Below are 17,193 nucleotides of genomic sequence, written 5' to 3'. Positions count from 1 at the left end.
GCCCCACACCAGATGCTCACTCATGGGTTGGAGCGTTACTGCTATCTTCAACTTAATGGTGCCCACTTTATCTGGGATGGAGTCTCCTCTCCATCTCTCCAGATTTGACATCACACTGGCTAGAGGAACCTGGTGTACCCGCCACCCGCCAGTAGCTGTCATTTGATTTGAACTGTCTAATCAGAGACTTCAACACATTAGTTCCCACAATGAGTTCATCAACCTGCCCATCAACAATAAGCACTGGGACTACATAACAGAAGCCATAAAGTTGAATTTTTAAGTCACACATGCCCACTGGGCTAGTTTGTTCCCACCACAACCCACCAGGATGATGTCTGAAGGAGCTAGAAAGTTCCCCTCTACCACTCCTGCCTCCCTCAACCGAGGTACAATATCTGCGCGCAGAGTAGTAGCCATGGACCCACTATCTAACATCCCCTTCAGCTCAACTTTATCCTGTACTAGCACAGTGGTGTAAAACAAACTGTCATTCTGATTGTGTTCTGAAAAATGACTGTGTTGTTCTTGGGTACTGACTCACAAAAGTAAGAATAAACAGATTGGATATCATCATCAGTGGAGGAAAAATAAGAATGCCCCACATTGCCCTCATTTAGCAGACGCTCTTATCCAGAGCGACTTACAGTTAGTGCATACGTTATTAATTTTTTTTCATACCCCCCGTGGGAATCGAACCCACAACCCTGGCGTTGCAAACACCATGCTCTACGAACTGAGCCGGCCATTCCCTCCACTACCCTAGGCGACGCTGGTCCAACTGTGCGCCGCCCCATGGGTCTCCCGGTCGCGGCCGGCTACGACAGAGCCTGGATTCGAACCAGGATCTCTAGTGGCACAGCTAGCACTGCGATGTAGTGCCTTAGACCACTGCGCCACTCACAGACTGAGTATTGCTGACCAGAGCCTTCTCTAACAAAGTCAAAACTTTCTTTAATGTCCCACCCTCAGATACAGATGGTGCCTGGTCTGGTTCACGGCCACATTGAGAAAAAAGATGACACATTAGGTCTTTTCACAGGACCCACTCCCTCCTGAGGGCAGTCAAAAACAGCAGCAACCTGCTGTGAAAGTTGTGTTCTACATGCTTTACGCTCCCTTTAACAGTTCATCCAACCGATCCTGTACCTCACTGGCTGTCCAGTCACGAATGGGTTTGCTCTTGAACACTTGGGCCAACTCTTTATCAGGACAGTTGCGTACAAACATGACTGCCAACTCTGAGCACTGATTGGGTAAGGTCCTGCCCTCACTCACAAGGTACTGTTCGGCTGCCTCTGCAGCTTTGTTAAGCCTAATCCAGAAATCTATTGGACCCTCATTAGCATATGGTTTGATTGAATAGAAATCAGCTAATGGCATACCTGAGCAGACAGTATCCCCAAAGTGTTGCTTGAAAACACTGAACACCGCCTTAACATCTGTGACAACAAGGTTGTTACGCTTCCAGACTTTGGTCACATCCCGTGCCCTCCCCATGAGCCTAGACATCACCTCCCCCAACATTCCCAGACCCAGTGTAACCCCTCTTCTCTAGGTAGACTTCCATTAACTCCTCCCACTCCAGGACAGAGTACTTATCTGAGCCATCACCCCTAAAAAGAGGTGGAGCACTAACATCTGACTTCACAACCAGATTCAGCTTGGACGCATCAATAAAGGTTGACCCACACTGCTCAGGCAGGGGAAACTGCTGGGGTTGGTGAGGGGGACGGGCAGGAGAAAGACTTGAAACCCCAGGCTGCAGTAAACTCGCTCTGATAGATTCTCCTATCTCTGAACCAATCTGCTTAATAAGGTCACTAAGCTGACTCGGAGGAGTCCCATTATCACCGAGTACTGTGGATGATGGTACATCAAAAGACAGAGGTGGGATACCCTGGTCAGGTGGAACAAACAGCCTACCCCTCCCAGTGCTTGCAAACTCAGGACTAGCAAACGCCTACTCCCAGGAGCTGACTGTACAATTGGTGTAAATGGAAGGACACCCCTCCTCTACCCACACTAAAAATCCCCAGCATAACACGTCTTATGGATTTGAGAATCTTCCATGGCTCAACAGAGCACTAAAATACAATGTAATTTAGTGCATTCAAATACCAAAAAAATTAATGCAATAAACAAATTCATCCAAAACATACAAATAAGCACGAATACCTGTATTTAATGAATATGCTACATTCACTTTCACTGTTTACAGTATATATTCACTTACAGTAAGCCATCAACAAATTCACATGCGCAGGTCGTGCACCTCATCCACATGCACAGCTCCGGCAGTCGGCTTGAGCTGACCAGTCGGCAGGTCACGTAATTAGGACACTGCCACAACTGGAATTCTGATGGTTGGATAATTTTTATTCGACCTGCACACGAAGAGACAACACACAATATGTTAGCTCTTGGTGCAGCCACAGCTCTCGGGCACCTTGCTAGTTGAAGGTCAGGCAAAAGAGAACAGGTGCTGCATGCACACATTCAGTGCCTAACAACACACTATACAATACAAGTAAAATGATATACAACATAATTCTGACAAAATAAATGACATACCTGTACACGAAGAGACAACACACAATAGCTTAGCCCTTGGTGCAGCCACAGCTCTCGGGCACCTGCGTGAGCACATAGAAACTCACTGTCTAATCAGAGACTTCAACACATTAGTTCCCACAATGAGTTCATCAACCTTCCCATCAACAATAAGCACTGGGACTACATAACAGAAGCCATAAAGTTGAATTTTTAAGTCACACATGCCCACTGGGCTAGTTTGTTCCCACTACAACCCACCAGGATGATGTCTGAAGGAGCTAGAAAGTTCCCCTCTACCACTCCTGCCTCCCTCAACCGAGGTACAATATCTGCGCGCAGAGTAGTAGCCATGGACCCACTATCTAACATCCCCTTCAGCTCAACTTTATCCTGTACTAGCACAGTGGTGTAAAACAAACTGTCATTCTGAGAAATTCTCATTGTGTTCTGAAAAATGACTGTGTTGTTCTTGGGTACTGACTCACAAAAGTAAGAATAAACAGATTGGATATCATCATCAGTGGAGGAAAAATAAGACACACAAAGGGTCAGACAGACAGGCAGACATAATTAGCAATGCAAAAAGCTATGAAACTGACCCTCACACACTACACGCTCCTGTAGTCTATGTACGGGTAGTTAATATCACATGATTTGGGGAGAGCTGGTTTAGTAATAAAAAGGTGGCTTATGGCTTGTTCATTGCGCATTCCCACATACTTGATTCCTGAGGCTTGAGCTGCCTTAGCTACTTCAATGACTGGAACACCAACTATTCCAAACATATATTCTACATTCTGTAGAGAGTTACATGTAGATACAGTATATTTACCTTTTTTTTAAACATTTTTAGTCATTTAGCAGACGCTCTTATCCAGAGCGATTTACAGTTAGTGAGTGCATACATTTTCATACTGAATTGTATATGAATTGTTACAATGTAGTTTAGATTTTCTTTGCATTGACACACACATTGGCATGCATCAACAAGGGTGTTAACATATACTATTCCACATAAACATCTAAATGTTTTTCTACAACAATATTAATAGTTAGCTATACCAGTGCAATGACCTATGGCACACTTTCACAACTCATAGTGTTACATTCTCACTGCCAAGGACATGATCAGCGACTAATATATTATTAGCAACACGGTTACACAGTATAACACTCTTTTTATATATATTGCACACACTTCACCTGAGCTTTTAGTGCCTCTGCAATGAGCTGAGCCCCAGTCACATCTTCCATTATTATTGTCGAGAAATCTGTTCAAAGTGCAAACGCGGTTAGCAATGATTTCTTGGACTTGTTGTTCAGTAGCTTATAAATCGTGTTTAGATCTCTTGCAAATCATTAGTTTTGTCTGCTTTCCAGCATGCATTACATGAGTAGCTTTTTCTTCTTCAGTGGGGTTTATAGGCAGTTGGCATCCAACGTTATGGTGCATTACTGCCCCCTATTGTACAGAAGTGTGGACATGAGCCGTCAATAGCAGTCATGAATATTTAATAAACTAGTAGCATTTTTCTTTTTTTTATTGCAAGAAATACATAATAAGCCCTCATTATGTGTTTATAACTGCACTTTACTTAACACTTAACTCAATTAAGTCATTATGAGTGTATGACAGTATGAAAAAAAATGTATGCACTCACTAACTGTAAGTCGCTCTGGATAAGAGCTTCTGCTAAATGACTAAAATGTAAAATGTAAATGACTTGAGTGTATGCATTATAGATATAGGCTTCATAGAAAGTGTTACAAATGTTCTCCTGTCATCTTATAGGAGATCCATTCATGGATTTAGTTATGGCTTGAGAATGTGACTGGTCTACGGAGTTCTCCTTTATGTCTGTCTTTATATGTGACAACAACTTTTCTGTATTATGTGTATTTCCACAATCAATAATCATAAACGGTACTTCACTATGAATACTTTTGACTATGTGGTTTGAAGTACTTTACCGTTATCTTGCACATACATGAAGACTACTATAGACAGAAATCAATGCAGTAATGTTTTATTAAATAAAGGCTCTGATTAAAATATCATATTAATAAAATCAGGCATTTGGCTAATTCTTCTTCCCAGAAGCTCCTCTGAATGGTTTGGAGATGGCTCTGGAGAGAGCGTGTAACACCCTGACTATGAGTGGGCGTTTACGGGACTGGGACTCCTGGGGAGCAGGGGCCGGTGTGGTTGTCAGGTCCTCCTTGGGTGGGGGAAGTGGATGGAACCTCTGGAACCTCACACTCAGCATCTGTCATAAGAACATTTCATAATCAGAAAATGAATGTGTGTGTTTGTGTCTGTCCGCCTGTCCGCCTGTCCGCCTGCCTGTCCGCCTGTCTGCCTGTCCGCCCGTCCGTCCGCCTGCCTGTCCGTCCGCCTGTATGCCTGTCTGCCTGTCCGTCTGTCTGTCCGCCAGTCTGTCTGTCTCGTCTGTCTCGTCTGTCTGTCTGCCTGCCTGCCTGTCCGCCTGCCTGTCCGCCTGTCTGTCTGCCTGTTTGCCTGTCTTTTTGTCTGCCTGTCTGTCTGTCTGCCCGCCCGCCTGCCTGTCAGTCTGCCTGTCTGTCTGCATGTCTGTCCGCCGGTCTGCCTGTATCTGTTGTCACTGTTTTAACAAGCTTGTCATAGGGTGATACATCAATATGACATTATCGATGCTTATCACTTACCCTGTGAAATATGAGTCTCTCTGAGACGCTTTGGTAGGCAGAGCATCCTGTTCTGATGTCTCTTCGGTTTCCCTTTGTCTTGAACAGCTGTTGACAAAACACATCAGGACAACTGAGCCTGTGTAAAATACAGAGTGTGCATCCTAAAAGGCACCCTATTCGCACGTAAGGCACTACTTTTGACAAGGGCCCAGAGAGCTCTGGTAAAAAGTCGTGCACTATATAGGGAATAGGGTGCCATTTGGGACATAACCATTGACTCTCTCCCATGTGTATTAGGATTGCATTACAGCGTCCCTCACTCAACCTCCTAAAGACAATGACAACAGTTTTGTTCTAATGCTGAGAGACAATAGGGGTGTAGTGAATCTGTAGGGTAAATTTCAGCCCTGCCTTACAGAGGTAATCTCAAAACACAGAGCACCCTACCTTAATCATGATCTTTGGAAACTTATGCATTTTCGGTAGGAAACGCCACTTCCTGTTCTTCTTAGTCTCTTCCCCTCTGGCAGAGGGAAGACGGGCCATGCCGCCAGCCTTTACATCAGCCGGGCTAAGGCTCCTGGCAGGGAATTCCTCAGTAGCATTAAGGTCAGCTACAACACCATGAGTGATGTCACTTGTGGCATTGCTGGTGTCTGAGTGAGAAGAGCACGCTAGTGTGACCGACCTGTGTACAATAACTGGGAGAAGAGGACGCAGCCATTGAAGTCAGTCACTGCATCCCAAATGGCATTCTCTTCACTTTTATAGTGCACTACTTTTGACCAGGGCCCATAGGGTCTGGTCAAAAGTAGTGCACTAAATATGGAAGAAGGTGCCATTTTGGACACAACCAGTGAATTTCACATCATAAAACGCAATGTATTGAGCATCATGTTACAATTAAGTCCTATGCAGATGAAAATAGGTACTTTCACTTACCATCCTCCATTGTAGACTTGGACACATAAGTCAGGCTGTCCATCACCACGTCTGTCATCAACTTGATGACCTGATCCAAAACCATTTCAGCCGATGGTGGCATAGGCCTTCCCATACACTGCCCCAGGAGTCTCCTAACAGAAGTCTGGGCAAAGTTGTAAATGAGCTCTGAGGCATCGCCCTTTGACAGCTTCCTCAGGGCTGGTTTAGGCAGCGCTGGTTGAGAGAGGCTTCTGTGGCCAACCATGGATTGAAGCTGGCGGTTTATGGTTATCTCCTGAATGAGACCATGGACCTTTGCGATCAGGTTGCCAGATGCACCTTGAAGGGCTTCAACTGACAGGAGCCTATCCAGATGTTCTTCTGCTGAAGTCATCTCTGGGTCGTCCGTCTTCAATGTGTCCATTATAGTTTTCACTATGATATTGGTGTCAGATATGTTTATTTCTTGTTGGCTCACAAGCGCTGACCGTGAACCTGTCTCGCCCATTGCGATAGAGGTATGGGATTCTGTCCTTGTGATTTCATCGGCAGCGCTCATGTCAGGCAACTGGTCAAGGCTCTCCAGTACAGAGTCTAACATGTTAGTGGCTATCAGACACTCCTCACTTGCAATCTGCCCAACAGATGAACTCTCAGAGTTGGCCACTCTACACTTGATCACATTTAGGATCAAGCTGAGCGTCTTCTTTGCAGTTTTGCTAAAGCCTTCTTGGCTGACTGCCACTGTTACGCCTTTTAGAGCCACAAGAGGTTTGCAATTTTCACTCAATCCACTGCCGTGGGAGAGGAGAGGCTCTCTTCAAACTGTTGTTGCTCACAACTGACATACTCCTGGTGGGCAGAGTGACATCCTCACTGCATGTGTCAATTACATGGTGGTCTGTTGAAGAGCCACTCGAAGACAGAAGGGTTTTAGACCTTTTAGCCAAACAGACTTTTGACAAAGGCTTCTCACTTCTCACAGACGGAGGGCGGCTCCTGTCCTCAACAAGAGCAGTGTCAGCGGACTTAGAACGCCTGAGTGTCTCCACAGGGGCGGAGTCCAGCACATATTTGGCTGTGGTGACTGACACTGGTGGAAAAGAGAAAAAGATGTTCAGTCTATCCTTTACTCTGTGGTACATGGTTTGAGCAGCATCCAATAAGTTGTCAAAGACAACTCTGGGTTTGAGCTGGAACTCCAGCTTTTTCTCTCCTAGTGGGAAGGAGTCTGCGCCGTCCCACAGTGTACTGGGATACACTTTCAAGGTCTTGCATGATAATATTTACTATATCTTCGGCTGTAGAAACCGCATGGTGTGAGAAGGTGGTGCTAGGCATGCTCTGTAGCAAAGAATGGCTGGCTTTGCTAGCAGCTCTGAGAATGGTCTCACTCACAATGTGTTTGGCCTTAGCTCGGAACTCAGCACTGTGAAAGCTCTGGATGGAAATGTTAGAGGTTCTGCTGGCTGCACTAAGAGATCGCGTGAGTGTGGCAATCTCGGCTGACGCCACATCACTCGAAATGGTGAGGTCCTCCACTTTCGAAATTATCGAGTCCAACTTCTGGTTGAAGTCGAAGGATGAATTTGACGTGCTCTCCCCAACGGAAGCGGAGCAGTCTTCCTTTGAAGTGTCCACCCTCAGCACCGAGATCACCTGTTTGATTACCCCTTTAGTGCAGGTGTCGAGGGTGAGCTGGTAGGCTGAGGCTGGGGACTTAGAAGGGGTCTTACTGTCTGTCTTCTGTACAGGAGACACTGCCAAAGTGGCCTCAGTTACAGGAGATTCCTGCACAGTGGCCTCAGTTACAAGTAGTCCAGTTGCAGAAAGCTCGATTTGCACAGGAGTATTTTTTTCCCTCAGTGAGATGGTGGGAGGTGAACAGCTTCCTTAGTTTGTCCAGGGTTTTGGATAAATCTTCTGGGAACCTGAACTCACTTCCACCCAGAACATTTTGCGACCTGATTTCGTACGCATGGAGGCCTTATTGACCTCAGATACCTCATGCAGTTCGGAAATAATTCCACCAAAGAGATCAGAGGATGCCTCCTCAATATTCTCTGAGGAAACATGGACAGATAGGATTTCCGACAGTTTTCCACAAGTGTCGGTTTTATCCAGCGCAGCAGTATATGTCACAGCTGCATCCTGAATGACCTGAGTGATGCATTGCTCAGCTTTGACAATATACTCCTCCACTGGTTGACCATGGAGGATGTCAACTTTATCAGCAGGGAGCTCCTTCTGAATACTCACATTCTCCTCTGATGGGCATGGGTTGTTGAAGATAATGCTCTCAGTGACCATCTTAGAGGAGGCGAGAGATGAGTCGAGAAGCAGAGATCTGTATATTGTCGAGGTGGACATCTCTGGGTGCTTTATCACAGCAGCCTCCTCCAAAATGGCCGACGGGCCCTGGAGGATGTCAGAGATATCCATGTCCTCACTGGTCTCTACCAGAGACGATAGTAGGTCTCTGGCTGCCAGGTTGGTAGGTCTCTGGTTCTCGAGCTCTGTTTTGATTGCTTGACAGGCAGTTGCCAGAGCAACAACAGAGCGAGAACACAACTGCTTCAAGGTGGAGTCAGAAAAAGATGATGACAGATCTGTCATGGACATGGTGGAGAGTTGACTCTCAGAGACAAATGGGCTGAGTTTGACAGACACCTGTCTGACCAAGTCCCCAGCAAGAGCTCTCATATCTATTGCTCCACTAGCTGAGTTGTGGGAGCAGGCACTCTGTGGCCTTGACGGGTTCCTGTTATCCAAAAATCCTGTTATCCAAAAAACCTCAAGTACAAGATCCACAACATCGGATGACACTTCTGTCACTCTGTTGTCGGACAGAAATGTACTTGGATGAATGGTGCCTGCATTCACAGTCCAGTCGCAAATTGAGTTGTTGGACTGACTCTGGACTAGTGGAACTAGACAGGTTTCACTTGGACCTTGGCCAAAGAGCTCTGCCATTTTGAGCAGAACTGATCTTAAGACCTTTGACTTGGAAATGTTCAGCAGTGGGTCGTTGTTGGACAGTCTGGTGGATGGTCTGCTAGCCGATCTGTGAACCACTAGGCTTTGTATTTCTGCCGAAATGGCAGTTAGAAAATAGGTCAAGGGGCTGGACGCTCTCCCCTCATTTCCTCCGTTGGCTTTAGCCTTGATGATGCTATCTATGATGATGACTATGACCTGTCCAGCCAGAGGACCCAAGATGGCCTCAAGCTCCCTCTCTAACTCAAGGGGAGACTTGTGGCCGAGCGCAATATGCTCTATGGCATGGGAATACATCTTAGAAGTCGCCATGCTTAGCATCTCTTGGGCAAACTGTTGACTTGTTGAGATACTTCCAGTCAGCAGAACTAGAGTTCCCTGACTGACACTTCGCATTAGCTCAGCCAATCTGGAGTTGAGAAGGTTTATAACCAACTCGACAATACCCATCATAAACTTGCCATCCGTTGACATTTTGCTAGGTCTGTATTTCTCCTGTCTACTCCGCTTGGGCAGCGGTACGATGTCACCCTGCGACTGGCCGCTTCTGGACCATGTCGAAGACAGAGTCCTCAGAGATGCCAAACACAGATCTCAGTGGTGCTGAGTGTTGTCTGTGTCTCATCTCTCTATCGCCACCCTCAGGTGAGGAGACATATCGCTCTTCATTCTCACTTAGCAAAGAGGTCATGGACCTGCAGAATGCACAACATAAATGAATAGTATATGGTAACAAAATAAAAAATATGATCCAAGAATTTGGGACACAAACTCAACCTTGTTATTGTTATTCAAAGGAAGCATTGTGAACCATCTCAAACCACACTCAGAGCAAACATTAACATTCAGAGTAAACGTTTTAGAGTGGTTGTGTAGTATCTAAGTAGTATTTCTCACTAAGTGGATCTGGAATGGATATTTGTACCTATAACAGGAAATACCTGCAAAAAGAGGAGGGGGATAGAGCTAGGTATCTGTGAGAGGAGGGGATAGGGCTAGATACCTGTGAGAGGAGGGGATAGGGCTACGTACCTGTGAGAGGAGGGGATAGGGCTAGGTACCTGTGAGAGGAGGGGATAGGGCTAGGTACCTGTGAGAGGCGTGGATAGGGGTAGGTACCTGTGAGAGGAGGGGATAGGGCTAGGTACCCGTGAAAGGAGGGGATAGGGCTAGGTACCTTTGAGAGGCGTGGATAGGGGTAGGTACCTGTGAGAGGAGGGGATAGGGCTAGGTACCTTTGAGAGGCGTGGATAGGGGTAGGTACCTGTGAGAGGAGGGGATAGGGGTAGGTACCTGTGAGAGGAGAGGATAGGGCTAGGTACCTTTGAGAGGAGGGGATAGGGCTAGGTACCCGTGAGAGGAGAGGATAGGGCTAGGTACCTTTGAGAGGAGGGGATAGGGCTAGGTACCTGTGAGAGGCATGGATAGGGCTAGGTACCTGTTAGAGGCATGGATAGGGCTAGGTACCTGTGAGAGGCATGGATAAGGCTAGGTACCTGTGAGAGGCGTGGATAGGGCTAGGTACCTGTGAGAGGAGGTGATAGGGCTAGGTACCTGTTAGAGGCATGGATAGGGCTAGGTACCTGTGAGAGGAGGGGGATAGGGCTAGGTACCTGTGAGAGGAGGGGATAGGGCTAGGTACCTGTGAGAGGCGTGGATAGGGGTAGGTACCTGTGAGAGGAGGGGGATAGGGCTAGGTACCTGTGAGAGGCGTGGATAGGGGTAGGTACCTGTGAGAGGAGGGGGATAGGGGTAGGTACCTGTGAGAGGAGGGGATAGGGCTAGGTACCTGTGAGAGGAGGGGATAGGGCTAGGTACCTGTGAGAGGAGGGGATAGGGCTAGGTACCTGTGAGAGGCGTGGATAGGGGTAGGTACCTGTGAGAGGAGGGGATAGGGCTAGGTACCTGTGAAAGGAGGGGATAGGGCTAGGTACCTTGAGAGGCGTGGATAGGGGTAGGTACCTGTGAGAGGAGGGGATAGGGCTAGGTACCTTTGAGAGGCGTGGATAGGGGTAGGTACCTGTGAGAGGAGGGGATAGGGGTAGGTACCTGTGAGAGGAGGGGATAGGGCTAGGTACCTGTGCGAGGAGAGGATAGGGCTAGGTACCTTTGAGAGGAGCGGATAGGGCTAGGTACCTGTGAGAGGCATGGATAGGGCTAGGTACCTGTTAGAGGCATGGATAGGGCTAGGTACCTGTGAGAGGAGGGGAAAGGCGTGGGAGTGCGTGTGCTGCAGGCGGTTCTGGCGCTGGTGCACCTGCTGGGTCCTCCACTACAGCTGAATCTGACGCTGCGGCCAAGAGAGGTCACCTCTCCTGCCTCATTACTTCCTGATCCAGAAGAGCTTGGCGAATCAGAGAGCTCTATCTGCATGGTGAGGTCAAGGGCGGGAACAACCACAGTGGATGTAGACTCCATCACCCATGCTACAATATCCATGCACTTGGCACTAAACTCATGTCTGCTCATCTGCAATGTTAAAAGACCATACAGAGTTAGTTTGTTAAAGGGGCTGCACTGATATAAAACGTAGAACCATTTACTCAAGCTAGTCAATTAAAGCAGTGGTTCAGGATTAAAGGTCCTGCAGGATTTCCACAAATTAATGTTTGGTCCATTTTACCAACATTAACTACTTTAGAGGTGACTATAACTCACCCCCGCACGCATATTCTCACTCAGCAGATTCCAATGGCTGAAAAGTAAATAAATGCAAGTACACAATGAACTACATGACATTACCTCTATTATCTTAGACTACGTTATGGATGGACATTACCTCTATTATTTTAGATTACGTTATGGATGGACATTACCTCTATGATTTTAGATTACGTTATGGATGGACATTACCTCTATTATTTTAGATTACGTTATGGATGGACATTACCTCTATTATTTTAGATTACGTTATGGATGGACATTACCTCTATTATTTTAGATTACGTTATGGATGGACATTACCTCTATTATCTTAGATTACGTTATGGATGGACATTACCTCTATTATCTTAGACTACGTTATGGATGGACCTCTATGGAACTAGGCCACACCCAGACATCCCTGATTGGTTATTTGGTCCGTTGAGTCCTTTGTATTGGCCCGAGACTATGGGAGACTCTCATCCTCTCGCTTCCTTCTCAAAACCCATTGGATGAGAAGGTCAGAAGGGCGGGACCTCTGGCTTTCTCATCCAATGGGTTTTGAGAAGAGAGGACACGAGGAGTATGCAATTGAGATAGGGAACATATCTAGGGGATGCATGGGGAAGCCAAAGAGCAACTTACTCGCCCTTCATGCCCTGCACAAAGGTGTGTAGGTCTGGGTAGCTTCTCTTTCCCCTGCTGAGGGTGAGGCTGGTCTGGGAAGTTTCATCCTTGTGGGTCACGGTAGTGAAGGTCACCACTGCAGCCTGCTGGCGACAACAGAAAGCAGAGTTAGGTTGTAATTCAATTTTGCGTCATTAAAACACAAAATATCTCAATGAAATGTCATACATGTAATAGAAAAATACATCAAATACATCAACTTGTCCGACAGAGATTTACATGGTTACAAAAACGCCACGCCACTTTTTTCCAAGATGGCGAAGTAGTGCAGTCCTGTTTCTGTCGTGTGTCTGTAAATAGCCTGTAAATACCCTGTTTTTTGTATTTTTTCGTACATATTTCCCTATCAGACTTTTCATCCTTCTACAAAATATACTTTCCTGCAACCCGCCTCACTCAATGTGGAACGGATTCTATTATCGACTTACCTTTATCTAGAATCTAGAATCTCCAGTTGAAACTAGCTAGCCAGCTAACTAGCTACTTGCTATTAGCCACAGCTAGCGGTGTTTCACCCAGAACATTGGATTTTTTTCCGCGGGAAAAACACAGCGCGTTATCGACCCAGAACATATCAGTTTTTCCGCCGGAATCACTGAATCACTGGACCTTTAACTCCCGGATTCATCGCTACCAGCTGGCTACAACAAAACGGACGCTGTGGTCTGGCTAATCATCCTGAGCTAGGCCCATCTCCCGGCTATCTACCTCTCTGTCAACCGGACGGGACCACCTAGTGTTGACACGGAGCCCCGCCGATCCTACACGACTGGTCTGCCGACGAAATCGCCTGATGTGGTTACGACGCTAACCACGAAGATTCCATCCATCTGCTAGCCCTGGCCCGCTAGCACACGCTAGCCGTGGCCTCTTACTAGTGCTTCACCACCGGACCTTATGATAACTCAGCTATACAGCTGATATCTGCTGGACTGTTCCTTTTTACGGTACTACATCCTGTTTATGTTTAGCCTCAGCCCAAACATGGTTAGTTTATTGTTGTTTCGGTTATTTCTAATTGTACTATATCACTGTAGACCCCCAGCCTAGCTAAACCTGCCTTAGATAGCTCCTTTGCACCTCCCCCTATACACGCGGAGACCGACTCAATTGATGACTCCAGCGATGCTATCTCTTTCATTGTTACCCAACGCTTAGGTTTACCTCCACTTTACTCATATCCTTCCATATCCTTGTCTGTACATAATGCCCTGAATCTTTTCTATAACACCCGGAAATCTGCCCCCTTTATTCTATGTACCCAACGCACTAGAAGACCAGTTCTTAAAGCCTTTAGCCGTATCCTTATTCTAGTCCTCCTCTGTTCCTCTGGTGATGTAGAGGCTAACCCAGGCCCTGCAGCCCTCAGTATCACTCCTACTCCCCAGGCGCTATCATTTGATGACTTCTGTAATCGCAAAAGTCTTGGTTTCTTGCACATAAATATCAGAAGTCTACTTCCTAAGTTTGAGTTATTCACTGCGTTAGCACACTCTGCCAACCCTGATGTTCTAGCAGTGTCTGAATCCTGGCTCAGGAAGGCCACCAGAAATTCTGAAATTTCCATCCCCAACTATAACATTTTCCGTCTAGATAGAACTGCCAAAGGGGGGTGGAGTTGCAATCTACTGTAGAGATAGCCTGCAGAGCTCTATCATACTATCCAGGTCTGTGCCCAAACAGTTTGAGCTTCTACTTCTAAAAATCCACCTTTCCAGAAATAAGTCTCTCACTGTTGCCGCTTGCTACAGACCCCCTCAGCCCCCAGCTGTGCCCTGGACACCATATGTGAATTGATTGCCCCCATTTATCCTCAGAGTTTGTACTGCTTGGTGACCTAAATTGGGATATGCTTAATACCCCAGCCATCCTACAATCCAAGCTAGATGCCCTCAACCTCACGCAAATTATCAACGAAACTACCAGGTACAACCCTAAATCCGTAAACATGGGTACCCTCATAGATATCATCCTGACTAACATACCCTCTAAATACACCTCAGCTGTCTTCAACCAGGATCTCAGCGATCACTGCCTTATTGCCTGCGTCCGTAACGGGTCCGCGGTCAAACGACTCACCCTCATCACTGTCAAACGCTCCCTAAAACACTTTAGCGAGGAGGCCTTCCTAATTGACCTGGCCCAGGTATCCTGGATGGATATAGATCTCATTCCGTCAGTAGAGGATGCCTGGTTGTTCCTTAAAAGTAATTTCCTCTCAATCTTAAATAAACATGCCCCATTCAAAAAATACAGAACTAAGAACCGATATAGCCCCTGGTTCTCCTCAGACTTGACTGCCCTTGACCAGCACAAAAACATCCTGTGGCGTACAGCATTAGCATCAAATAGCCCCCGCGATATGCAACTTTTCAGGGAAGTTAGGAACCAATATACACAAGCAGTCAGGAAAGCAAAGGCTAACTTTTTTCAAACAGAAATTTGCATCCTGTAGCACTAACTCCAAAAAGTTTTGGGACACTGTAAAGTCCATGGAGAATAAGAGCACTTCCTCCCAGCTGCCCACTGCACTGAGGCTAGGAAACACTATCACCACCGATAAATCTACAATAATCGAGAATTTCAACAAGCATTTTGCTACAGCTGGCCATGCTTTCCATCTGGCTACCACTAACCCGGCCACCAACTCTGCACCCTCTGCTGCAACTTGCCCATGCCCCCGCTTCTCCTTCACACAAATTCAGACAGCTGATGTTTTGAAAGCGCTGCAAAATCTGGACCCCTACAAATCAGCTGGGCTAGACAATCTGGACCCTTTCTTTCTAAAACTAGCCACCAAAATTGTCGCAACCCCTATTACTAGTCTGTTCAACCTCTCTTTCATAACGCCTGAGATCCCCAGAGATTGGAAAGTTGCCGCGGTCATCCCCCTCTTCAAAGGGGGTGACACTCTAGATCCAAACTGCTACAGACCTATATCCATCCTGCCCTGCCTTTCGAAAGTATTCGAAAGCCAAGTTAACAAACAGATCATCGACCATTTCGAATACCACCGCACCTTCTCCGCTATGCAATCCGGTTTCCGAGCTGGTCACGGGTGCACTTCAGCCACGCCAAGGTCCTAAACGATATTATAACCGCGATTGATAATAGACAGTACTGTGCAGCCGCCTTCATCGACCTGGCCAAGGCTTTCGACTCTGTCAACCACCGCATTCTTATTGGCAGACTAAATAGCCTTGGTTTCTCAAATGACTGCCTCGCCTGGTTCACCAACTACTTCTCAGATAGAGTTCAGTGTGTCAAATCGGAGGGCCTGTTGTCTGGACCTATGGCAGTCTCTATGGGGGTGCCACAGGGTTCAACTCTTGGGCCGACACTTTTCTCCGTGTATATCAATGATGTCGCTCTTGCTGCTGGTGACTCTCAGATCCACCTCTACGCAGACGACACCATTTTGTATACATCTGGCCCTTCATTGGACACTGTGTTAACAAAACCTCCAAACGAGCTTCAATGCCATACAACAATCCTTCAGTAGCCTTCAACTGCTCTTAAACACTAGTAAAACTAAATGCATGCTTTTCAATCGAACGCGCTAGCACCCGCCCACCCGACTAGAATCACCACTCTCGACGGGTCTGACCTAGAGTATGTGGACAACTACAAATATCTAGGTGTCTGGTTAGACTGTAAACTCAACTTCCAGACTCACATAAAGAATCTCCAATCCAAAGTTAAATCTAGAATCGGCTTCCTATTTCGCAACAAAGCCTCCTTCACTCATGCTGCCAAACATGCCCTCGTAAACTGACTATCCTACCGATCCTTGACTTCGCGATGTCATTTACAAAATAGCCTCCAACACTCTACTCAGCAAATTGGATGTAGTCTATCACAGTGCCATCCGTTTTGTCTCCAAAGCCCCATACACTACCCACCACTGTGACCTGTACGCTCTTGTTGGCTGGTCCTCACTACATGTTCGCCGTCAAACCCACTGGCTCCAGGCCATCTATAAATCACTGCTAGGCAAACCCCCGCCTTATCTTAGCTCATTGGTCACCATAGCAGCACCCACCCGTAGTCTGCGCTCCAGCAGGTATATCTCACTGGTCATTCCCAAAGCCAACACCTCCTTTGGCCGCCATTCCTTCCAGTTCTCTGCTGCCAATGACTGGAACGAATTGCAAAAATCTCTGAAGCTGGAGACTCTTATCTCCCCTCAATAACTTTAAGCATCAGTTGTCAGAGCACCTTACCGATCACTGCACCTGTACACAGCCCATCTGAAATTAGCCCACCCAACTACCTCATCCCTATATTGTTATTTATTTTGCTCTTTTGCACCTCAGTAGCTCTATTTGCACATAATCTCTTGCACATCTAGCATTCCAGTGTTAATACTATTGTAATTATTCTGCACTATAGCCTATTTATTGCCTTACCTCCATAACTTGCTACATTTGCACACACTGTATATATATTTTCTGTTGTATTTCTGACTTTATGTTTTTTTACCCCATATGTAACTCTGTGTTGTTTTTATTGCACTACTTTGCTTTATCTTGGCCAGGTCGCAGTTGTAAATGAGAACCTGTTCTCAACTGGCTTACCTGGTTAAATAAAGGTGAAATAAAATAAAAAATAAATAAAATAAAATATTTTATGTGTTTCTAAAATCGCCTATGGGAAAAATTAATGGTGGAAAAACGATTGGAACCATTTCCCTGTTTGACCGCTAGGTTTTATGGGTAT

General features: G+C 46.4%; 1 protein-coding gene across 1 annotated transcript; it reads right to left on the bottom strand.

Annotated features, from left to right (window-relative positions):
- Positions 1–4,637: 4,637 nt before the first annotated feature.
- LOC123487922 lies at positions 4,638–6,918 on the bottom strand. The gene is made up of 3 exons (XM_045218912.1): positions 6,166–6,918; positions 5,671–5,879; positions 4,638–4,823 (listed from the first exon to the last, which is right to left on the bottom strand). The coding sequence occupies exons 1-3, from the start codon at positions 6,746–6,748 to the stop codon at positions 4,638–4,640; spliced, it is 978 nt and encodes a 325-aa protein (XP_045074847.1). The 5' UTR covers positions 6,749–6,918.
- Positions 6,919–17,193: the final 10,275 nt, after the last annotated feature.

Source organism: Coregonus clupeaformis, unplaced genomic scaffold, assembly GCF_020615455.1.
Source record: "Coregonus clupeaformis isolate EN_2021a unplaced genomic scaffold, ASM2061545v1 scaf1900, whole genome shotgun sequence".
NCBI lineage: Eukaryota > Metazoa > Chordata > Actinopteri > Salmoniformes > Salmonidae > Coregonus > Coregonus clupeaformis.
The sequence above is the reverse complement of the archived record's forward strand: the minus strand, read 5'-3'. Positions and strand labels throughout refer to the sequence as shown.

Bases quoted from the DNA above. Each gene is read 5' to 3' on its own strand.
- LOC123487922 (XM_045218912.1), bottom strand. From the start codon at position 6,748: ATGTTAGACTCTGTACTGGAGAGCCTTGACCAGTTGCCTGACATGAGC. The intron at 5,880-6,165 runs GTAAGTGAAAGT...CTTCTCACTCAG, and splicing joins CAAGTCTACAATGGAGGATG to ACACCAGCAATGCCACAAGT. The intron at 4,824-5,670 runs GTAGGGTGCTCT...TTCTTATGACAG, and splicing joins TTCCAAAGATCATGATTAAG to ATGCTGAGTGTGAGGTTCCA.